General features: G+C 46.8%; 1 protein-coding gene across 1 annotated transcript; it reads right to left on the reverse strand.

The window, feature by feature from the left end:
- Positions 1–15360: 15360 nt before the first annotated feature.
- LOC8052567 lies at positions 15361–15786 on the reverse strand. The gene has a single exon (XM_002399353.4). The coding sequence runs from the start codon at positions 15784–15786 to the stop codon at positions 15361–15363; it is 426 nt and encodes a 141-aa protein (XP_002399394.4).
- Positions 15787–25101: the final 9315 nt, after the last annotated feature.

Below are 25101 nucleotides of genomic sequence, written 5' to 3' on the forward strand. Positions count from 1 at the left end.
AGAGAGGCTGTAATTTATCACCTACACCATTAAACGGCCTTGCAAAGGCACGTCGAGAGGCAGAAAGCACAACGCTCGACGAAGCAGCCCCTTCTTACTAAAAAGGGCTTGCGCAGTCACAAGCAAAAAACTAAATAAATAAATACATAAACATGCAATCATTGTTGGTTGCCTTTTATTTATTTTCTTACTTTGTGAATGTTTGTTTATAATAGGTTGGTGCTGCTTTGTGCGTTCTTTAGTCTATAAGAAAACAAAACAAAAAAAAAAAGTCAGAGCTTGCTTTTTCAGCGATTGACAAATTGCCTCATATGTTTTCCGGAAAACTTTAACTTCTCGTTGCTTTATATTGAGGATAGAGTGAGCACGAAAATTGGAACGTGAAGAGGGACACGAACAAATATTAAGGCGTGTATTGTTCTTTCATCAGTTTGTTTGTTCTTTATTTGGACACAACCTCTACGGAGAACGAGGCAGGAGGCAGATACACTCTGCCTGACTTGGCCCGGCATATTAACGACGACTTGTATTTCATGTGATAACAGAAAGAAGCACAAGTCGAGTAACACAAAACACCTGAACTCTAACAGAACATCTCCGCAGATATCGAGATCGCTTTTGTCCTATTTGCGCCCCTGTTCGTTGTGGTTAAAACAGTGTGGTGGGCGGTACCGGAAAAAAAAAGTAACGAAATACGTTACTCGTTAGTTGCCATATAAAGGAACGCGTTACCGACCTACGTTACCTCAAAAAATAAAAGAAACGCGTCACCGTTACCGGTCCTGTTACTGATAAAAATTAACGCGTGTTACTTTTGCGTTACTTTTAAAGCGATAGCGTTAAATGCGATATCATTAAATGCAATAGCGGGGAAATTGACGTAACGATCTATGCACCAATGTAGGTTCCCCGCTAAATTTAGCGGAAAAATTGACGTCACGGCCTATGCAGCAATTCAGGTTTCCCACTAAATTTGGCGGAAAAATTGATACGTTGCACCACGTCACGGGACCTACAGACAAATCCAGGCTAGCCGCTAAATTTAGTGGAAACATTCACGTCACGACGTACGCACCAATTCAGTTTGCAAATTGACGTGACAACATATACACCAATTCAGTTTCCCAGCTAAATTTAACGAAAAAAATTGACATCCCAAACAATTGTACGCCCCCCCCCCCCCCCCCCTTTCACGCTAAAAAAACTAAATAAATGTGCTCAAGTTCTGGCTCGTCAAGACCGAACACATGCCCGTGTATGCAAAGATAAATGCTATCGCATTCGTAGGTAGGCGTCCCTGTAGTTTCTACGACTGGATCTCTCAAGTACTTTACGGTGAAGTAGAAGCACCAAATTCCTTAGAGTGATGGTCCTTGGTATGCGCCCAGAAACTGGGAGAGAAGAAAAGACGGGAGTGCGCGGAGACCTCAAAGAGTCCAGAACGCCGAGCTCATGGTCTGGATGATTAATGCGTGGGCCTAAAGCTAGCTAACTGCCTTTAGGCCTAAAACTAGGCCTAAAGCATAGCCTTATCTATCGGGTGTCTCAAATAGCGACCAGGCTCTTTACATCGACCACAAAATTCGGTTCCTTAACCTATCGCGGTACGATTGTTTACAACGTTGCCCAGAGGTGGTGCATTTTTTCTATAAAATTTGCAAAGAGCGAGCTCAACTGTGGAAAAAGTAAAAAAAGAAAAAGGTTTAACCCCTTTGAAAACGCAGCGAAGCCACCGGTTTTCGATCAATAGGGCGCCATATTGTTTGAAGACCGGTGACTTCGCTGCGTTTCCATAGGAGTTAAACAAACGTTATTTAACAAAAATTGAGGCTGGCGTGCAACTAAAATAATTTGATGAATGGTTTTACTGCGTAATCATATGGAAGGCGATTGTAGAAATTGTCACAGCTACGGTCGTGAACGCTTAGACTGGTGTTGAAACAAGAACTGCCGAAACACCAGTTCACATTACTGCTAGCATAGGCGGGCGCACAGGGGGGGCAGGGGGGGGGGCGGCCGCCCCCTCTAATCATCTAGGGGGGGGGGGGGGGGCGCAAAGTTCTTTCTCTGGTTTAGAAAGAATAAAAAAATGTTGTATGCGCGTTGTGTCACTGACGCCTCAGCTGCGCAGGGACTGCCTTTCTTTGCGGACGTTTCACAAGAAAGTGAAACCTACTGCTTAATAATATTTTTTATATGTTAGAATTCAATATTGTTGAAATAAACGTTTCCTAATCATATCTCGTCTCAGCACTACAATATGAACATAAGGACATCAGTGGGAGTGCGTTGACAGAAAGCGGGGGGGAGGGGGGGGCGCGGGGGCGCTCTGGGGAAACCTCGTCCCCCCTAATGAAAAATCCTGCGCACGCCTATGACTGCTAGTGAAATAAGATGGCATGCCTCCTCACCCGCTGATGAAGTATAATAAAAATAATCCAGGTAATAAAATATTCAAATATCGAAGCATTAAAACGACGTCTGTGATCATGACTGTTGATGCTTGGAACTCGGAAACAGACACTATCAGATTTGTTTGAAAACTACCCAGGATGTTTTGAGAAATGAACCGATCAGACAGCAGGCAGTAGGCAAACAGACAGCGTTGAAAAATATTTCTTCCACTGATTGTTATAAAGGCTGATCGTGTAGGTGCAGCAGTTTTTAAGCAGTCAGTTCAGCTCAACACCATGCTATACCAAAGACGCTTTGGGGCACTGTCATTGCTAACTCAATTTTACAGTAGAGAAAATAATTGCACAAAAGAAAGAACTGGACAGAAACACTTCAAACGGTGGCGTAGATCCCGAACTTAAATCAGCGGTCTCACTTTCCTCGGTTAGGGCTATCTGCTTTGTCGGCGAATGAACTTTTTGATAAAATAAAGGGTGGAAATACTCCCCGTGTCAAGTTTCTTTAATCATAGTCACTGGTCGATGTCGTCCCGTGGTAAAGTCCGGCCTTCGAGCGCACTAGCACTTCGTAGAGTCACATTTCCAGCTTCACCGCGCCGCACACAAACGAACGTACCCAATCAAGATGGAGGAGTGTTCTCCGTGTTGTCCCCACTACCTACTCTACTCCTCGCCGTCAGCGCGATGTAACAGGGTGGTCGGACAACGAACCGTCCAACAAGGTGGCCGGGAGGCAGTAACATGTTGCCCGATTGTTGTGCTGCTGCGATGTGACAGGGTCGTCGGCAACACGATTTCCTCGTGTTGCCGGATAGAGTTGTCCAACTGTTGCCTCTATGTGACAGGGCCTTAAGTAAAGCTAGCGTGAAGGCATCTTAGGTCTACCTAGAGTAACTGTCTATGCTCCGCTTTCGGAGCAGACTATCACAATGGCGCTTTCAGGGCAGCCATATTGGACCCAAACCGCCCTCCGGGAAGTTATCGTCGCTTCTGCAGGAGAACCGGAAGCGCGGATGGCATGGCTGTGAGGCGGCGTACCGCGGCTTGCGGAGCAGAGAAATATGGTACGGCGACACGCCGCGCGCGCCCCGTCGTCCTGTCGTTTGTCTCCTGTTTTTCTCTATGCCCATGGTGGAATGTAGCAGCCGACGAAAACGTCGTCCCTTCGCAAGCCGTAGCTTTGTGTTGTTTTCTGGTCCAAGGTGCCCGGACTTGCTGGTCGCGTATCACTCCGCCAGCTCCGCAGACGCGAGCAACATCATCGTCCTGCGTGTCGTCTGCTTCGCAGACTTTGCAAACATGTTTTAAAAAGCCGCTCTCATGATAAAACAACACGATTGTATTGTACCCAGTGGCTACACACAATGTTCAATGGTCGAGAAATATTCTAGTACGTTTGATTTTGTGTAGGGTGTATATTTCGCAAATGCAAAGCCAGACACGTGATCCGCCCGGACCTCGGCGCCCGCAAAGTCGTTTTCCCTCATGATGTTTAAATCCAGCTCAGCGCACGTGTCCGCTCCTACGCCAATACGAAGTTGGCGGCGCAATGAAAAAGAACGCGATACTCTGGCTCTCCAAGCAGAGCCTTTAGAGTTACTCTAGGTATACCTGGAGTCACTGAATGTTGCCAGAGTATCGCATTCGATAGCGTCCGCTGTTACTTCTAATTTTAGCCTTGTTCGGCCATTTTGACGCCGAAACATATACGGTAAAAGGGGTTTTAGGGCTGCCAATCCCCTTGTCCTGCAAGCGGACGCGCGCGAATTATCACCGAAGTTAGAACGCGCCCAGGTCGGGACGCGCTACCTCTAATCCCCGGTGAGACATGGTTGTATAAAAACAACGAGAATTGTGCCGCAAAACCTTGTAAACTACTATTTTATGAAAACATCACAATCTTGTCATTCTGTACTAACCTTCAATAAAAGTTCCTACATAAAAAGATTTTTTTCGTCTGTCTTTACGCAAAAACATGCTTTCTAAACGCTCATGGCGACCACAGTAAAGACAAAAGATCGAGCCGCCATCTTGGCGTATCAAGCCTGGGAGTTTCGGTACTCTGGGAACACTCAGTGACTCTATGTCTACCCACAAATCATTGGAACCAGAGCTCGAAGTTCTGACGTTCCCGCGCGCTCTCGTCTCCTGCTCTCCCTAAGTTTCTCGGCGCGCAGTCACCGACGGCAGTACGGCGTCTGGAACGCGTCTCCGACGGGTGTGTTTAGCGTCCTATCCCGCGCCCAGGCATCGAAAGGGCTCCCGAAGTGGCAGCAGGTGACGTCACAAGCGCCAGAGTGTCATGCTGTCGGACGTCGCGATCCTGGCGATGCAGAACGCAAGTTCGTCTGCATCTTGCACAGGACTTGCGATGTTGTGCAGAACGCCGATCTCTTATTGGCTGATCGAGAAAGGTGGTGGGTAGACCTCGAGGCATCTGGCATTGAGGTCTACCCACTATCCTTCCAGTCAAAGCCAATCGGAGCCCGGCATCGTTCCGACGTCACCGCAACCCCTGAGCAAGAAGCAGACGACTTGCTCTCCACATTGGGCATAGTTGTGAAGAAAAAGTGTAGAAACCACAGAGGTGATTATCTATGAATGCGATAGGTTTTATCGTTGCACACACGGGCAGGTATTCGGTCTCAACGACCAAGAACTGGAGCACATTTATTTTATTTTTCAGCGGGGGAACCCGAATTGTCACCAATTCAGGTTCCCCGCAAAATTTCGCGAGGAACCTGAATTGGTGCATAGGTCGTCACGTCAATTTCTCCGCTAAATTTAGCGGGGAACCTGTTTTCACGACGCCAGTTTTTCCGCTAAATTTAGCGGGGAAACTGTTTCCGTTTTCGAGTGGATAGCTTAAAGGCCCGTTCACACTCTTGCGGCCGAGTAACACCGAGAGAGACCAGACCGGTTTTTAAGCCTCTTGCGACCTCTTAGGACCAGCTCCGCTGCTGCGCACTCGGTCCTAAGAAGTCGCAAAAGGCTTAAAAACCGGTCTGGTCTTACTCGGTTGCAAGAGTGTGAACGGCGCCTAATAATGCATTAGAAAGCACGAGAGAACGCGAGTGTCGCCGTCTTCGCGGCTTCCCAACTTCGTGCCTCGAACACTTCCGGGGGCTGTCAAACTAGTGAGAGACCCGCAGGACAACGGGCGTCTTCCATATCCATCACCGCTGTTGTAACATCACCAGGATCGCAGCCGGCGATAGCATGACGTATCATGACGCTTTTATGATGTCATCACGCTATCCAAGCACCGTAAGAATCGCAGGGCGTAACGAGTCCCGAACACCTTATCATCGTTCGGCAGCCAATCAGATTGCTGTATGAGCAGACGAGAAAACCAAAAGAAGCGTGAACATAATCGGCCACGGCCTACGTTTCTTCTGATGTCACGGACTATGCGGAACGCAAGTTCGTCTGCTTCTTGCGCACGAGTTGCGGTGACGTCAGAACGCCGATCTCTGATTGGCTCTGATTGGAAGGGTAATGGTTACTTCATTGCTATAGCTGAATGGCTAACTGTAACTGCCTTGACGTCTATTCGCTCTCCTTACAGTCAGAGCCAATCAGAGCCAATCATATGGCGGCGTCCTGACGTCACTGCAACCCCCTGCGCCAGAAGCATACGAACTAAAAAGACCAGAGAGGAAAATGCCTTCTCTCCTCTCACCCGGGTTCGTCGCCTGCTTAGAAGATGGGCAGTACCAAACATCCGGTTGGCGTGCAAACACGGTTGCAGATGGCGTCATTTAGGCAATATTGGGCGCAGATGTGCGGATTTAGATATGCAACTTAATTTAAAATATTATACCCGATAAAGAGACTAATCTCGCACATTTCTGTGGTCGCCTGCCGTGCAAATAAAAAGGAGAAGATAATAGAACCCTGTAACAATGTGATTGGTTCTTGATCTCCGTCGAAAAGTAAATGCGGTTGCAGAAGGTTTTTGCAAGATAGTGTTTGTGGTGATTTAGGACTTTGGAAACTATCAGTGAGCAATCTAGATATAACAAAAATGGAGGAGAGAAAAGGTATTTAGCAATTATGACTAAACCAAATGCAATTTTTTTACGGTCAACAAATTTGCATTTATTTTATTGCCTGCTAGCATGTATACGAAGAAATTTTAGGTTTCTCGCACAAGAGAATGATGCAACGCTACTTCCGGTTCGTAAATCTCGCCGGAACCCGCCGGAATCCATGTTGGAGGCATTCGTCGCTGTTATGCTATGTTTTGAGTGATTTAGGACCTTGTTCGCGCTGTAGTTTTTCCGCTCACTCGAGGTTTAAAATGGTCATTTGTGCCGAAATTAATTGTTCCAGTCGTAAAAGTCGGCGACAAAATAAAACTACAACCGAGAGTTTTTTTGTTTTTTTTTTTCCAATTATTAGGAACTAGGAGATGGCGCCACTCGAGCGAACGGTACGCCGGCGTTGTGAATGGCTCCGACGGATACCCCGACACAATCTTGGCAGAAAAAGGCTCGAGGTACACCTAAGCACTTCTTATGAGTTGTGAATGCGAAAGCACGCATGCCATTCTTCCGCTCCCTTATTTCGTCTGCGGCGTATTTGAGTCGACGGCAGATCGCGCGCTGTCTTGACCGCTCTGACCTTGGACGCTTCGTGTTACCGGCGCGCGGACAGCGCGGACACGCAGCGCCATGGGGTGGCGGTCGTTGAAACTGAGGCGCAGCGGCCGATAGGAGCCTCTAGTGCCACTAAATAAGCTACGCTTCAGAGTAACGACACTCCGCCATATTGTGTCTTAAAATCATAGTTGCCAGTTATCTGAAGCTTTATCTGAAATCACAGGAAACGTTTTTCTGCCCTCCACAAATGGTTAAACAGTTCGCTACGGAGAGAATCAATATTACATGAGCTTCCTAACACCGAATCTAGTGCTGAGGAAGTCGCACCTTTGAATCATGACGATCGGCAATTGCGTCTGCTCTGCGCAAGCCCCAATATGGCGGCGCCCACAACAATGTCGGGAAACAGAGTGCCGATACTCTAAGCGCAGCTCATTTAGTGGCTCTAGGAGCCTCATTCCTTGAAACTATGACGTTCGCCAGCCACTGGGACCGAAACCGAAATCCCTCAGCTTCACTCCGCTTCTTTGGGATCGGGGAAACTATAGTCGGTGACAGGTCAAGAAGGAATTGGAAACTCCTCCCACCTCTTTCACTTTAGTAGAATGAACGCTTGAGAGGAGGCGACCTCCTCTCCACCGTTCGCTCCGCTGAAGTGGAAAGGGGTGGCAGGAATTTCCACTTCGCTCTTGACCTGTCACCGACTATAGGTGCCGTTTGGCTAGGTTTTGTGAGTGGTTTCAAAGCTGGGAGCCGGCTTCACTTGCAGAAAAGAATTAGGGTGCCGTTTGGCGCGGCTTCAAAGATGATGACGTCGGCTCGCTCCATGGGACAGTTTACGTTTTCGCATTAAAAGCTTCGTAGCAATTCTAAAGGTTCGTGTACTGCGCTTCGTGTCACGTGCGGAACCTCTTTGCAATTGACTAGAACAAGTAAAGCAGACGAACTTACATGCGCGGCAGCTCCAGTCTTCACCTGTGTAGCCAGTCAAAAAGTTGAAGAACCGGCTACAGTGCTGACAAGTTTTACACAATATCCCCCAATGGATTTCACGTATAGGTAGCTGCAATAATTTGCTTGTCAGTCACCGCAAACGATTAGCAGACGACGGACTTTTTTTGGCGCCCGACGGCACTCTTGCGAGGCGTTCAAGGGCTAAGCGACGGCCCGCAGTGTACGCGTTCAAGTGCTGTCCGAAGATGTTAAACACAAGTGACGCTTATTCTAACCATCGGCTATGCGCCACCAATTTTTTTTATCATCAAGCTCGAGCAAGGCAAACGCCCGGTCTCTGCGGCACTACTGCTGCCACAATAAGACGCCAAATGCCTCCAACATGGCGCCAAGGAACTGACGGCAGACGACAATGTTGATTTCGATTTCGAGGTTGAACGGAATTGACGTCAGATGCAAGAAGCCTATAGGGCTTACGTTTTTGTGGACGTTTGTAGTGGTCTATTGATTTTATCGTGGTCTATAGAGGTAATGGGAGCGTAATTGACTTCAACGCACCACCAAAAACTCAACGACGCGAGTGCGCCGGCACCGACGTTTGTGCAAAGTTGTTCATTGTAAATTTGTAATCCTTACAAAAAAAGAATGTAAAGCAACTAACCTCGACGTGATGGCGCTTCCCGGGCTAGCCAAATTCTTTGCAAACTGCAAGTTCGTCTGTTTCTCGCACAGGTGTTGCGATGATGTGAGAACGCCGAGCTATTATTGGCTGAATGAAAAAAAAGAAAAAAAAGATAGTGGGTAGACCTCAAGGTATTTAGCATTGAGGTCTACCCTCTAACCTTTCAATCAAAGCCAATCAGAGCCCGGCATTGTTTTGACTTCCCCTCGACCCCTGCGCAAAAAGCAGACGACTTGCTCTCCGAATTAGATATGGCTAAGAATATATAACAAAAAAAAAAAAACATTCTGCGCTTTGCGTTTCTGACCACAGAGTAAGAAAAAAAATAACATATGTGTGGCGTTTCACAAAGACAAAGCAAGGACTTTTTTCGAACTCAGCACTCTACAGTCAGCATTCTATTTTTTGTTGACGCAATAGACGCAACGGTTGAGGGTAGTTTTGCCGGTGAATGATATTGCCAACGAAGTAACCGAAAGAAGGTACGCTAGCTGATTGTTTACTTAAATAAGACAACCGAGCACAATAGACTGCTCCTGGAGAAGCCATAAATGTTCTATAGAGGCGGGAACCACTTCATAGAGGCAGCAGCGCGCGAGCGTAAAGGTCGGTTCAGACACTTGCGTTTGAGTGCGTTTGTCTGCGTTGCGTTTAGAACCGAAAGTGAGTTACCGGCACATCTGTGCTTCGTATGAAGCGTGGATTCCAATTCAAGGAATCATCTGGGCACGCGATATCAGCAGCAGGGATGTCCTGGTTTCTCGCAGCCGCAACGCGGTCAAACGCAGTCAAACGCAACTGTTTGAACCAGGCTTTAGATGTTCGCGCGGTACAGCCCACGGGTACTGCCCGAACACGAAGAACGGCCCGGCGTCGTCTGCTGTCGGGATCGGGCGCGTGCCCTCTCCCTCTTTTTCCCCGCCCGATCCCTTGAAAGGCCCGGATGAAACAAAATGGCGCCGCCTTGAGAGCACTTGGTGAAATGGTCTATGGCAGAGGTGGCCAAGCTGCGGCTCGCGAGCTGCATGTGGCTCTTCCCATGCTAAAGTGCGGCTCGCGGCTCCCTTTCCTACCCCCCCCCCCCCCCCTCCCTCGCCTCCCTCCCGGTCATACTAGCGCTTCCCCAAAAAAGATAAATAGAACGCGTTTTAAATCTAAAGACAGGTTTCGGTTTGGTAGTCTTGTGCTACTGCTACCTTACGTACAGTTGGACTGCTTTTGAGTCGGATTGCATAAAAGTAGTTTGAGTTTCGTTTATTATTTTAGACAAGTTGGCCCTCCCCCCCCCCCCCCCCCCCCCTCCCCTTCCCCCCGCGGCTCTTTGTGGTTTTGTTTGCGGCTCTTAGCCAGGTCAGCCTGGCCACTCGTAGTCTATGGTATGCGCGCGTTCTTATTTATATCCGAATTAGCTCACCTCCTCCTCCCTCTCACAGAAAAGAGGTAAATTAACCGGACAAGTATACGAAAAAAAAAGGCCAAACATTAAGATAAAAGAAAAACGTAGTAGGCCTAAGCCAAGGTGCGAATTACGTAATCTCACAAAATCACAAAAACACACACAAAAACATCTATTTTCGATTCTGTTAGCAGTCAAGGTACCAATATGCCGCTTCGGTTGAAACCGCGTATGAGTTCGCACGGCTGCTTCGTAGAAATAATAAAAGAGACCGAGACACAGGCAAGAGGGCGGAGCGCCCGCAATGAGATTACCCGGTTGAGTGAAAGGCTCCAGAAAAGGAGGCACATATTAAAGCAGCCCGCATCTGTCTTCATAAGAAGCGTGCACGTGCAAAGCCGAGCCTTGCCCAGAACCCCGGGAGCCATTTCTGACACACGGGCGCGGATATCCAACCTAGGGACGAACTGCGAAATAGTATATGTATATATACGTCTTCATTTTTCTTAGACTTCACTTCATTCGTTTCATTTTGTATTCCCCTCTCAACATCCACATAGCGCTTGCCGTTTCCTCGAACACGTAATATTTTCTTCGCGCCTCTTTTCTTATGTCGAAAAAAAAAAAAGAGAATAAAAAAGAAAAGAAAGAGGGCTGAGTATCGATTGGCGAAATCAGCGTTCTGCAGACTCGACGTAGCGCCCAGCAATGGCGGCGTTGGCCCTGTGTATACGAGCACGACGGATTACGAAAAAAGTCGATATCAAAGTCGAGAAATTGTGAAGCCCTTCCATTCGGTGGCCCTGGTCTATCCTACATTTCATGTAATAATAACGTACATATAGTATACATATATATATGTTTTCTCTTTTTTAACCGTGCTACGATGACATCCGAAAATCCCCGACTATACTCCGTTTACCCGTAAGCTGACAGTTCGGTAAAAGACGTGCTCGTCTTTTACCGAGCTGTCAACTTAGGGGGAAAACGAATTAGATCATTTGTTAATGGTGTTCGGCTCCAATTCTTTTATTTAATTTTATAATTTTTTTCTTCGGTACCGCGCGCCGCGAAGGCGGTGACATAGCTTTTGCATTACTGCTTAAAATGTGATGGCCAAAAGATGGGCTGACCCAACCGCCTTCTGAATCAGCCTTTGCATTTATTTATTCATTGGAACCTCGTTGACCCTGGCTGTGGGCCCATTCGCCCCTAAGCTGACGGTGCGGTGGGAGCTACGCTTTCGCCGGACCAATCAGCCGCTTTCCTTCCATCACCTGACGGGACATCAGGGAGTTGTAGTAGCCCCTGGAGAAGGGGAACAAAGGAGGCAAAGCACAAACAGAAACCGGTTTCCTGTACTGACGTCTAACCCCTGGTTAGCTCAGTTGGTAGAGTCCTCCACCGGAAATGGAGAGGTCCCGGGTTCGATACCAGGACCAGGCGAATTTTTTTCGGTCGCGCACCAATCACCTAACTGTGTTTGGACATTTCTGTCTGTCCTTTGTCCCTTTGTTCCCCTTGTCCAGGGATTATTATTGTCATTCTTCTCCAGCTCGCTTACAACTTTGCATTAATTGCATTATAATCCGTTGTAGTAGACAGTTTCCGCAGCCCGCTAAGCACGCGGATAGCGCTCCGTAATCCGCCGCAAGACCTTGAACTGTGCAGACAAGGCTGGCGGCGCGAGTGCGCAGTTGCAGCGTTTTCTTTACGGATACCGTAGCGGAGGAGAAACGCGATCTACTACAACTCCCTATTGTCAGCTTGGGTGTTAACGGAGTATGCATCGGGGCTTCTAAAAATACCGAGTTTTTAAAATTGTGAAGTATACAAAAGGCACAAAACTGTCCAAGACCTCTAAAATAACAAAATAAAAATGACCGCATCTCCATGTGGTGAATGATGTTGATTGGGGCGAAGCTCTGGTTGTGCTGATACACTGAGCCGCAGCATGCCGAGCTTTTCGTTCGTTTTCATCCATGTCAGAAAGAGAATGTGTGGTATGGAATGTGGTTATATACGCATTTGAGCATTTGACCTCAGCGCCCTCTCGTGTATAAACGTTGAGCCAATGCATGCAAAGTTTAACACGATTATATAACCCATTTGACCGCAGCGCCCTCTCCTGTATAGACGTTGAGCGGCTACATGCAACTTTTCATCCATGACATCCAGAGCTCTTGAGTTACTACCACATCTCAGAGCCCCCTACTCGTCCCGCAGTCGTGGCCGAGTAGTTAAGGCGATGGACTAGAAATCCATTGGGGTCTCCTTGCACAGGTTCGAATCCTGTTGACTGCGCAAACGTTTTCTTTTTTTTTAAGAAGACAGATGGAATTGCAATCGATGTGAGCACGAAGGCCAGACAAGGCTAGACCCTAAGGAGCTTCGCCCCTAAAAAGTCAAGAGAGAGAGACAGAGAGATGGAGAAGAAAAAAAAAAAAAGGGGGGGGGGGGGGGGACTTCTCTGTGTCATAGCCTTCCAAGAATTAACTGTCTTGGAACAACTGAATTGTTCGAATAGCGGCCACCACAAATAAAAGGATGCAAAAGGGTTGATCATAACAAAAAAGAGATCCACGAAAGGTATAGAACGACAAAAACCAAGGAGTTAAGAGAGAGGAACGCAGCAAAGTACCGGACCACAAACGCCGCAATTGTATACGATGGGCGGGATCCATCAGCTCGCGGCGGAGTCGATCTCAGCAGAACAGCCTTGCCTCAAGCAAAGGGCTCGCCACGGCCGTCGCCGCAGCCGCCTACGAGTCGGCACCACGACGAGGAAATCCTTTTTACGCCGTCGCAGCGCGGGGAATGCCGCCGCCCGCAATACCGCCGCCGTTGCGCGGGAGGGGGAGGAACCGCGTTTGCAAAGTGGAACGTTCTTCTTCTGGAGGCCGCAGCCACAACATGAAAACAAAGAGAACAGCAAACAGCAGACGAGGAGACGAAAGCGGCGATGGTCGTCGACGGGGTTGCGGCGACTCTAGCGCGCGCGCCATGCAGCCCCGGATAAAATACGGCGTCGTCGCTGAAGGGTGGTTTCGGTGGGGGAGGACACTTTGTCTCCAGCCGTCGTGTGTCTCAAGAAAAAAAAGAAAAAATGGGGTGGAAAAAATGTGGAACGCTTATTTTGGCATGTCTTGCTTTTAGGTCCGTCGCTGCTTTTTCTGCGCTCTAAACGCCGTTATTCCCGGAAGGAGGGGAAGGATTGAAACAAGGGGGAAGTGATATTAAATATCCCACGAGTGCTGGGCCGAAATATCTGAGATTGTATACGCGTTTAGTTCCCCGAGCGGAGATATATACTCTCAGATGAGGACGCTTGCGGAGTATCGCAATTTAGGTTGATGCTCCGTATAGCGTCGGTATATTGAACATGCCCGCGGGTAAACAGTTTCGAAGACACGAGAGTTGCCAATAAAACGGCAAGATGAACTATATGAGCGCAATGGCCTTTATGCGCTGCGTTGGAAGGATGAAAGGGTCGCCTTTTAATCGATAGTACAAGATAAACCAGTTGCGACGGCTATGAAAGTCCCTTTCTAGTCATATACTTGTAGTATACAGATAACACAAAGATGCGATTCCCATTAATAATGCGTTAGCATCAGCACACAGATGCCAGGGAAAAGCTGACGGCGTCCGTCTGTGGACAGAACAGTGGAAAGGGAAGCGCGCCGAGTAGAGAGGAGGAGAGTAGGAAAGGGTAAAGGGGAGAGGGAGGTGACGTCACGGGGTGGAAGCCAATGCGCGCGCGGATGCTGGGGAGTGACTGAACTTGCTGGTGAGCGCAGCGTGCATGCCTTGGTTTGTGCTACAAAAGGAGGTGTGCACCAAGTACTTGCGCTGGTCCAAGTAGGCGTCAAAAGAAGACGGATTGTCAACGAAGGAGACGAGATACACAACATACATTGTGTTCTCCAAAAAGGATACACAGCAACGTCACAAAACACACTTCCAAAGCAGATTTCCAAAAGAAACACCGAAGTCGGAAAAAGTTGAGGGAAGATTCATTGGTGGATCCTTAGGGAACGAGTTAGCATGGCCCTTGGGAAACGCCACACATCGTTCCCCTTTGGGAAACGCTAACACTGAACCCCGTAACAAAGATAAAAAGATGCAGTAAAATATAGAGGAAACAAAAGAGGAAGCTGAAAAAGAAAGCCAAAACAGAAAAGGGAAGGGGCCAGCGCTAGCGTTTCCCAAAGGGGGACGACCTGTGGGGCGTTTCCCAAGTGTCATGCTAACGCGTCCCCAAAAGTCGGTGCCACACGGCTTATACATCACACAAAAGACAGCCTGCATACAGATTCGAACGCGAGTTACCACCAGATGAATGCTTCGAATGTCTCGTGGCAGTGAGTTCAGGGAGGAAACTTGGCACGCTGCATTCGAACCACAGATATTGCGCTGACTCGTGTTCGCAGACTGTCTTTTGTATGATGTATACGAGTAGTGTGGACCGAGCCACCAAGGGATCATTCTTTAATTTTTATCTGGGTACAACGAGATCGAGAGCTAGAAATCGAGTAATGTATAATGGGCTCTTCACGTAAAATAACCTAATAGGTATGTTGAATACAAAACAAAATATTATACATTCTGCCTGGTTAGTCTGACAGTTGCGAACTCAATCGCACTTGGCGGATAGCAGCGTGCCTGATATGTTCACAGTGCGATTCAGCACGAACGCGGCGTCGGCGCTTTTGCGGATTTCACCGTGACATAGCGAGCATCAAATTTCATCGCTTATGTCGGTTTCCGGAATGAGCACCTTCCACCACACCGAAAGTTCTGAGGACAGTGTTTCAATTCAAAGAAAATCAGAACAGGAAAAAACTGCGATTGCATTTGTTCACGTCAGCTGTCGCGCCCCTTCACATACTCAGACTCACATCTATAACACGCAGTGAAACTTAAACGAAGCACGAGAGTATAGGATTAAGGCGAAAACTCTGAAGTATGCTAACACTCTGGCATATTTACGTGAACTGAAGCTGTATCACAGACGTCGCACACCATACAGATACTAGTAACTCGACATTAACGCAAAAGCTAATGCGCACTCTAATAAATAAAGGCCTAAATATGCCAAGAGTTCAGCTACAATTATATGGACGCGCGCAGAGTGGCAGCAGTGGAAACTCGCTTTTCTATAGAAGCGGAAAGAATGGTCTGCTAGGTACACGGACCACCGTTTAATGCATGCCTGTATGATAAGAAAAACACACAAAAAAAAACTAAAGGACACAAGGAACACGTGTGAATTCCCTAACCACAAAGAGAAAAAAAAAAAAACGAAGTTCAGTCAAGTAGAGTTTTGTACGCAAGGAACGTGTTGCCCCCGTAGGCCACCGTGTTGCCCACGCACAGCATGCCAATGGCGAGGCTGAAATGCCAATCCTCGCCATAGCGAAACTCGGAGGCCAGGAACCCCGTGGTGGCCAGGAGGTAGGCGAAGAGCGCGAACACGTTGAGCAGTCTGTAGGTGACGCTGCAGCCGTGCATGGGCCCGTCCAGCAGGGCGCACAGCAGGAGAACGCAGGAGACAAGGAGGAACGTGAACGCCGTCATGGCCATGAGGACGGCGTCGAGGCGGAAGGTGTACGACATGTCCTGGCGGTCGTAGTTGAACTTCATCAGGCTGATGACGATCACGAGCCCCACCAGGATCTGGAACATCTTGAGGACGCCCGACGGGGTGCGGACATAGCCCGTGTAGTAGGCCATTCTGGCTAGGACACCAGGCCGGCTGCTACCAGAACTGCTGAGCAGGCTCGGCCATCTTTGTTGATTCGCCTTCAGCGTTTCCAGTGGCCCAGCTACTGCTACACCGCGTGAGCTTCAGTTGGTTTTCGTCGTCTTTTTCGAACTGAAATGGGCATTAAGCTTGTTGCATCGCCAAACTCGCGACCAACTCGTGGCTAAACCTTCCAAAGGGACAGCTTTGGTGCAGCTCAGAGTTTGGGAAGTGCAAGCTCGCGTTGCGGACTCCAAGATTCTGTTGGTATATACTACACCGGTGACTGGTGTACTGGCGAGTGTGAACCGTTGGTGACCCAACAGTAGCGGTCGCACCACACTACTTTTTTTTTTAAAAGCAGATATACCAGTTTTCATGTTGCCAGACAAGCTTTACATTGTACTGATATCTTTATTATTAATTTGGCGTCTTTGTATCCAAAAACAGGTTCTATAACTGTCACAAAGTTAGAAAAACAACGGCTGCTCCAGCATGACTCAGTTCTCGTAGTGATTTTAAGCAGTTCCGATCTGAACACGCTTTATAGGGATGTTATAAAAACTTTTTCTTTCACGGCTTTTATGCATTTTTCCCCGTATTATGAATTGATTGTTTGCATAATGTTGCTGTGATGTGCACTGCGCGAAAGGGCACAAAGAGAATATCAGCGCTTTTTCGCCCTCCGCTGATAAAGGTTGTCTAGGAGCACAACACCACATTTGACCACTCAAGTTGCTTCCCCGAGCGAGCCCTTAATAAAAATCAAGTAAATTTGATGCCAATCTTTTAATTCTAATAAAAAAAAAAAAAAGGAAACACCTGCGGTTACTTTTTCGTTCTAAGAGCGTCATGCTCTGTATACCAGAAGCATAGTTTAAATTCACAACAAAACTGCGCCGGATTCAAACCGACGTGACTCATGTAATGACAGTCAAACGTATCCCTTAAATTCGTGCACGAGTCACGCAAAACCTATAGGTACACACAGTATGGATTTGGGTAAATAATACAAAAAAAAAACACGAAAACATAACCCACAAAACACAACCGACGGTAAATACACATCAGTGCACGGCAGCTCCTCGCGTCACGTGATCTAGCGCTATACCCGGAGTTTGCCCCGAAACAACAAAGGACGGTGGCATCTCCCACGCCCTGACAGTAACCGCAATGGACGCGAAACGATTGCAGAAAGGTCACTGAACTCGAACCTGGACAAGTCCAAAAGCACAAAACACAACAAACGACCGACGTCCATCCCTTCAGCAAAGAAATAAAAAAAAAAGTGAACCCAGCCTGTTTTAGTGCAAATATATATATAGATATAAAAAAAAAAAAAAGACAAGACGCGTATCATCCCTATTCTGACGTGCCCGTAATATCTGTAATGTAGGTATGTACTATATATAAGAAAAAAAAGAAGGAAGGTCTTGTCCAATGTCAAGGGGAGAAGCGACGGTTGGGAGAAAAAGTGGGTGGGGGGTGTCGTCCGTGGTGTCCAGCCGGCAACACTGCAATTTCATGGACGATGGCTTTCTTTCAAGCACGAATCGACAGTGGCGAAAAAATAGAGGAACCAAACAAATGTCGCGACTTCCGAAACAAAGTGATATCCTCGAATATATTTTTCTATAAATTGTTTTTTCCCCCTTTGTAGATTGCAGGTTTACTTTTTATTTGTCTCTCGTTATTTCGGGGACTCTGCGGGGGCTACTTTAAAGTCTCTGGGAGTTCCTCCGGCTCGAAATCCTCCAATCAAACGATGCCCGGAACCCAAACGTTCCTCGGAGACTTCCCCTCTGAGCGAGTGAGCTGTCTACCAATGTGTTCCTGCACCTGGAGATACAGAACATATACACATCAAGTGACCCCAACTTTACGCCCCCGCGTAGAAGAAGGAAGAAACAAGAATAAATAAAAAAAGGGATCTATGTGTGGATAGTTTCTCTTATTGATGAAAGTCATCTATAGCAGGGACCTTTTCTGAAATGGACATTGTGCCAATCCCCGATGCCGCGAGTGGTCTAGACCCGCTACACTGCAGCATCAAGCTATCAATAGTCTAGGGCCGTTTTATGGCCCTTCGAAGTAGCTGCTTGATGTAAGCAATGAGGAGCTTGGATACGATGGTTGCCGTGCGTACTTCGAACGGTGGGATTTTTTTTTTTTGTATCCAGTAATATATTTTATTTTTCATTATCGGGACGTGTCTTAGCTGCCTTCACTGTAATTCTCGTAAAGTCGAGAAACACTATACTGTAACTGAGAGTTCAGATAATATTAAAAAAAAGAATAAATACCAACCCCGTTTTACTTTAGCATAGTACTAAGGCCAAGGCTACAGGCCCCGCGCAAAGCCTGAAGCATCAAAGTAATATCTTGAAACCTCTGGCTATTACCTCCGAACTAAAATAAAATATTAATTTCTACGATACTAGCGGCGCGCCTTCGATCAACAAAGTTGCAGTCACACTATACTCGTACATCATACAAAAGACACGGAGTTTCTCTGCAGACACGATGGCAGAATTTTATGCGTGCACTCCTCGAGCGTCTTTAAAGCATGTTCCCTTCACGCACATGTGTGCTTCAAACATGTCTGAATGCAGTCTTTTCTTGTGACCAGTATGACGGGACCATCCTACAAGAAAGAAATACGTCTTAGTGTCTGCAGTCTGTGTTTTGTATCATCTATTAGCGGTCGTATCCCATAAGTCGTACGGAAGACAAATTCCTCAAAACCGTCTAATATACTGTCCAGACCGGTTATAACGAACTCGGTTATAACGAAATAGCGGCTACAGCAAAGCGATCATGATTTCCCATTCTCTTTTGCACTTTGTTATAACGAAGTCGGTTATGACAAAATAGCGAATATAGCGAAGTGATATCCGATTCCCGTTGACTTCGTTATAAGCGAAGTCTGTTATAACGAAATAGCGGATGTAGCGAACTGATTTCCGATTCCCGTTGACTTCGTTATAACCGCGGTCTCGACAGTACCTGCAACTGCAATGCAGCACCTATACGCATAGATATAGAGTACTCCGCGACAACTTTTCTTGGCAATGCAGTGGAAGGTACAGGCCCGCGTCCCCTCTCCCATTTTGAGTGTGCGCGGGCTCTCCTCCTCTCCCCGGAAATGGGGGAGGAGGAGAGCCTGCGTACACTCAAAATGGGAGAGGGGATGCGGGCCTGTACCTTCCACTGCATTGCCAAGAAAAGTTGTCGCGGAGTATAATAGATATCACTTTCCTCCCCGTGTCCTGCGTGATTCCTATATCAGACAACCCTGCAGCAAATTGAAGACAGGCTTTTGCGTACTGTGTCCCTCGAGGATCGACCGCTATTAGCGGAACACCGTGATCACCGTGCTACTCAGAGAGGAAACAACGTTGCCAGCAGCCAAGCACGTAGTCGAAAGACATGGGTCTGTCGCGGATGAAACATGTGCGCGTTGAAACTGCCTGCTTTTGTTTACTGTCTGGCGGGGGCAACGTTGTGTCACGCTTAGCGACCATCACGTTCGCGGCCTAATCACGCAAAAGGGCGCCATTGGTCACTCGCGTTATCAAAACACGCTTCTTTGATCTTTCTTGTTTAACGGCAGGTCGTATCGCAGCGGTCCCAACTTATCACCGCAACGTAAACGTCCGGAACAAAGATACATTAAATGCAGCGAGCAGAATCAACAAAGGAAACCAGCTCGGAGGTTCAGGTCATGTGTCACTCGTAGCTCCGACCAGTCGGAATGTAATCAAGCTGCTCGGTTTACGGGCACATGTGCGCATATCTCCCGCACACATCTCCGGTCGTGTGACGACAGACATGAGAGTTTTGCACGATGTGCCTGTTCTCGCACATGGACAGCGCTGTGTGTGTGTGTTTTTTTTCGAGTTTTGCGAGACGCGTCTTTGCAACAAAAGGGGTACTGCACAAGAAGGCAAGATTTATAAAAAATAATTATCCTCATACCAATGCAGGCCAACGCGTCATCAAATAATGACGTATATTGTTCTCCACACTAGAATTAGTCAAGCTGTGTCAGTGTCCGTTCGAACCTCTGCTCGCCTCGCTGTTTGTGTCCGTTCATCTATGTCTTTCCGTGTCGCTTTGCGTCTCTGCCTTATTTCTGCCCGTTTGCATGTTCCCTATAGAGTTGTGCCTAGTCTTGTATCGCCGCGGCTGTATATAGTATCATCGGCGTATCTTTATTTTTGCTTTTATAAATGATTGTTTCTCTTAACAAAGATGAAAAAAGTGTGAATCTAATGTATACAACCACAGCAGCAGCTGCGGCTCCTTGTCAGACCCTAATGCATCATCATGCATCTTGCACTTACGTATCTTCCACCTTACATGGAGGAACCATCGCCCTTGTCTGCTAGGAGAGTGACGCACTCATCTATAGCTCCAAAGCTATCTCTATAGATGATCTTCTGCGCTAGTATTATCGCCGTAAAAAAACACGTATTGCGCTAACGTTACCCAGGGGTGGCTTAAAAGAATTGAGCGCAAATAATATATCCGAATTTTGACTCGTAAAGGGAATAAATTGTATCGATTTCGAGCGGTCAGGCGCATAAGTTGACGCGAACTATTCTTCATAGCAGAAAGGCATTCGTTCGTGAATGCATGTAGATGAAACGTACGTATAGTTACAGCAAAAAGCTACACGTTCGTAAATAGCCGAATTCCCCCCCCCCCCCCCCCCCCACCTTTTTCGAAGAAAAAAAAGAAAATGACAAACGGCTGCAGGTCGCAAGAGGAAGCCATTGACCGCACCGACCGCAACGCCCGCTCGCTGACAAAGAAAACGTTCCGGGACAAACGACAAAATCCGGCGCCGTAATTCGAGCAATAAGCTGACGCGTGTCAATGTATTGAACAGGGGCGCTTATTACCGCCTCGACAGCGCGGAGCACGCGGCCGTACCGCTAACAAGAAATAAAACGCGGGCGCATGAAAAGACGTCGCCGGCACTCGGCGGGAGAGCTCGGCAGGGAACCACAATGGCCGAAGCGCAGCCTCATTATCGGATTGAAGAAGGCCGCAATTGCGAAATGTGAAAGCAGCGACAAAGACACACACACACAAAAGATTGAGCAATCCGCATTCCTTCTCTCCACGCGGCTCAAGCGACGGACAATGGCGGGCAGCTGACGGCGCTGGAAGCAAATCTGCGAGGCTGCGCAGATTCCTCTCCACAGGTAAAGAAGCTAGCTGTCCTCGGCAGAAATAGCAGAAATAAAGAAGAGAAAGAGAGAGGAAGAAAAAAGAAGACAGTATACGTGTTGGTTACAATTACAATAAATGTTACATGGCAAGGTGCGATTGTAACCGCAACTTGTCGAATACATCTGTGAGATTGACTGTCAATATATCGAGTTATACGTGTATATAAACTATTAAAAGGAGAAGCTTAAGCCATACGCTCAACTGACTCTTCTTTTTTTTTAACTACGGCGGGAACACATGTGTGAAAAGTCTTGCGGAAATCGCACGACTTTCGAGATATTAAAAAAAATAGTTCCACGCCATGTGTAAAAAAAGAAAAGAAAACGAACCACGGGCTGGTATTTATCGCGCAGAGTTCTTAAATGCGCATATGACGAAACGAGCGATGTCGCAGGGGTGAAATTTCAAAATAAGATCGCACCGTGCGAGTCAGGCGCATGGACCTGCGCGATTTAACAAATTTATATTTCTATTCAATCCTTTCTTGGCTGTGCCAGTGCATCAAAAACGATCCATCTTGATCGGATGATCCGAAGCTTGTCATCCAACAAGGGCGCAAGCGATTGTACGAGCCTCAGCAAAATGACGTCTTCAAGCTCGTGCTGAGAGGCTTCGGTTAGGTAAGGTGACGGGGGCAGTTTTGTTGCTGAGTTAGCGCGGCAAAGGCACGCTTAATTCAACTAAGAAAATGGCGTGCTGGCATTGACCGCTCTGTCACTAACGTGTTAAGAAATTCGTGGCGTAACGTGTCCCGATGCATATAATTATCGCTCAGCAGCCAATGAGGCTGCAGCATTGTGGCCCACACAAACGCTGAAGAACCAGTCGCGAGGCAAGAAGCGTGAATTAACATAATAGGCGCCGCCCCTCGTTTCTTAAAGCTGTTGCTGACTGTAGTGACTCCACTTCTCTCTGGAAAGAGGGGGCGGGCGACTTTCGTGGTCTTCTCGCTTTACAACAGAGTATAGTACTCTCCGTGTCCGGTTCTATCTAAATGGAAATCGATTAGCTTGTTATCTTAATTATCATACTTTAGAAGTAATGAGTGTAATTCAGTGAAGCGGTGCACGACAAAACTAAGGTAACATATTGTCCCCAATAAAAAAATTATATTTTATTCAAACAAAAAATAGCTATGGCTATAAAACTATAACTACTGTGATCATATCCGTAGTTCACTTTAAGTGAACCACGAAAAGTCTATAAGAAAGAATAACTGCGAAAGTTGGACAGTGAAGGAAACGAAACAAGCTTCGGCCATTAAAAGTATACTCCATTAAAATTTATGAAGAGTCCGCTACTTGAAATTGATGGGACACTAAGGAATTCCCCTCTCCATTTTTTTTTTTTTTTATTTCTTAACAGGAACCGGAAATGAGCGACGGAAGAAAGCGGAAGTTGGATGAGAGAAAAAGTAAAAGAGAGAGATCGCTCCCTGAGAGAAGCGAAATTCGGCCGAGCCGCGTCTTCAACTCGACCCGGTTCCCTTCGGTCTGTTTGCTTGGACCCGTTGGCCCGTCCGTCGCAGCCGAATCCTACTAACGAGCGACTCATGTCTGTGTAGGTTTCACTGGCGTAAGCGAGTCGTCCGCTTTCAATTATTTCCCTGTCTAGCCTCCGGTCGAACGAGGCCTCCTTATCGTTTTATAAGGAGCGGGCACTTTCCGCATGAATTCCACTCGCATGTAACAGAAACCCTGAAAGTGATCTTTGTCGAATTCATCTCAGAAGGCACCTGCAGAGCTCTCAAAGATATACGTCAGAAATTGACGCAATGCAAAATGTTTTGTTTGCCCAAAGCTGCTTGGACCTCCTTAGATGATGGACGCGTAGGCTGAACCGTCGTTTTATAAGCCACGTGGTGCCATGAGACGTTTCATGTACTCTCTCCAGAGAGGATGACAATGTGCTGATGATGTTCAGTGCTGAACTTAAAATTAGCTTTTTACCTGTTGCGGCGATTAGGAGGAACCATTTTTCTTGGCTTGTTCACACGGGCAAGTGTTTGATATAGTCTTCATTTAAAACAAATGACTGACGTGTTTTTTTTATTTAGTTTCTCCAGTCCGTCAGCAAAGAAATGATGACACGAAACACTGGGCAGCTACCGCCATCTCTGAGCGACGGCGGCAACCAGACAACTGGCTTGCCAGTTGTCTGGTTGCCACCGTCGTTCATAGATGGCCGTAGCTGTCCAGCCTTTCCACCCTGGCTTGCCGACTAGTGGCCGGCCATTACTTCATTCCCACCACAGTACAACTCCGCTGGTTTTCGTGCTCACCAAAGTAAAAAGGCTGCACTTTTTTTTTCTGTTAAAGAGTTTGACATTGGATATGCAGCGTTGTTGTCGCCCGATTCAGTATTCGCGTGGTGTAAACTGACGATCGTCGGGTTTTTTTTTTTCAAGATTAGAGATAACTTTATCACTCAATAAGATTTAGCATCTGGTAATCTCTTAAAACCTTCCTAACTTGATTTTTTTTTATGTAAGGAGTTTTGGGCGTTAGGGTACTTTCTGTATCTGACACGGCACGTTATCCCCGTTCTGTCAAATAATTGCAGGACAACAAACTGAACAGCACACTTGCCACGCAAAAGCAGCAATCAAATTACCACTGCAACGGCCTCGCCCACAAGAGCATATTGAGGAGCTAGTTCAACTTTGAAGAGCTGGCTGTATGTTAACAATATTTACTATTAGAAATTTTCTCTCTTTTTTTTATGCTTGACAAAACACGGGGAAAATATACAAACACTTTCCTTCCCTTTTTGTTTTCTTGTTATTACACCTAAAAACCAATTTGTCAAAAACGGCTCGCAAAGATAAACATTCTAAAAATAATAAATTACATTCTTTGACAGGAGACAAGATGTGGCAATCGCGCAAACAACACCGTGGTGCACGAAAAAAAAAAATCAAAATAAATGAGGTGAAAGTTGCGAAATTAACCCCGGGGGCGACGCGAGATGCCGGGGAACACAAGTGACGAAATTAAAGTCGCCTTTTAAAAAGCAAAACTCGCGCGCCACATAAAGGCGAGAAACGAAAGTGCCCGGGGCATATGAAATTCCGCCTTTTTTTCATGCACGCGCACGAAGACGAAAGGTTTCGTAATATGCAAGCGGATACTTTCGTTAGACTGGTATTGTCATGAGAGACGCGCATAAGAAGAATAAAAAGCACGATTAAAAGTTGAGAGGGTTTGACGTCCCTAACAATAACATATAACAAAATTTATATGAGCATTAGTATTCCACTTCTTCGGGTATCTGCCTCCAAATTTATGATCAAAACCATTCGAGCTTCGCAAAAAGAGGTTTAATTTTTATATCGCACGTATCGATATTCCTCTGAATTTCAAATAGGGGGAGACTTGACGAATAATTTATTTTCTAATGCAAGTCATATGTTTGTTGTTCTTTTTTTTTTTTTTTTTTTTTTTGGAAGCGTGAACAACGATGTTGGTTCCTCTTCATGATCTGTAGGATTCGCGTATTCGAAGGGAGCACGTCAAATTCCTGGGACGTGGAAGCGCACAGTGCCGACACTTATCAAGAAAACTCGGGATTCTTGCAACGGTAATGGAAGAGTAGAGACACATCGATCCGGACGTTTGTGTTCGGCGATTTCAACACGTTTCCTTTGAGATATCCCTTACTTTTAAACCTCGCTAGGGCAGCACTTTGTGTACGAAACACCTATCATCGCTCTACACTTTCTATTGTGGAAAAAATCTCGAAATGCATACTAAATTAAAATATATTAACGTGAAATGTTGTTTGACTAGCTCCTCTGGATTTTGTGAAGTCGTATTTTGTGAAACCGTGGCCTGTGACGCCCCATGACTTCAGTTTCCCCGCTAGATTTAGCAGGACAATTGACATCGCGTGACCTCAACACCAATTCAGTTTTCCCGCTAAACGTAGCCTGAAAAATGACGTCACATGACTTCGTGCCACGTGATCACTATACTCAAATTTAGTTTCCCCGATAGATTTAGCGGGGAAATTGACGCCTCGTGACCTCAACGCCGATCCAGTTTCTCCGCTAGCGGGGAAATCAA

Source organism: Ixodes scapularis, unplaced genomic scaffold (assembly GCF_016920785.2).
Source record: "Ixodes scapularis isolate PalLabHiFi unplaced genomic scaffold, ASM1692078v2 PGA_scaffold7__128_contigs__length_106722199, whole genome shotgun sequence".
Taxonomy (NCBI): Eukaryota; Metazoa; Arthropoda; class Arachnida; order Ixodida; family Ixodidae; genus Ixodes; species Ixodes scapularis.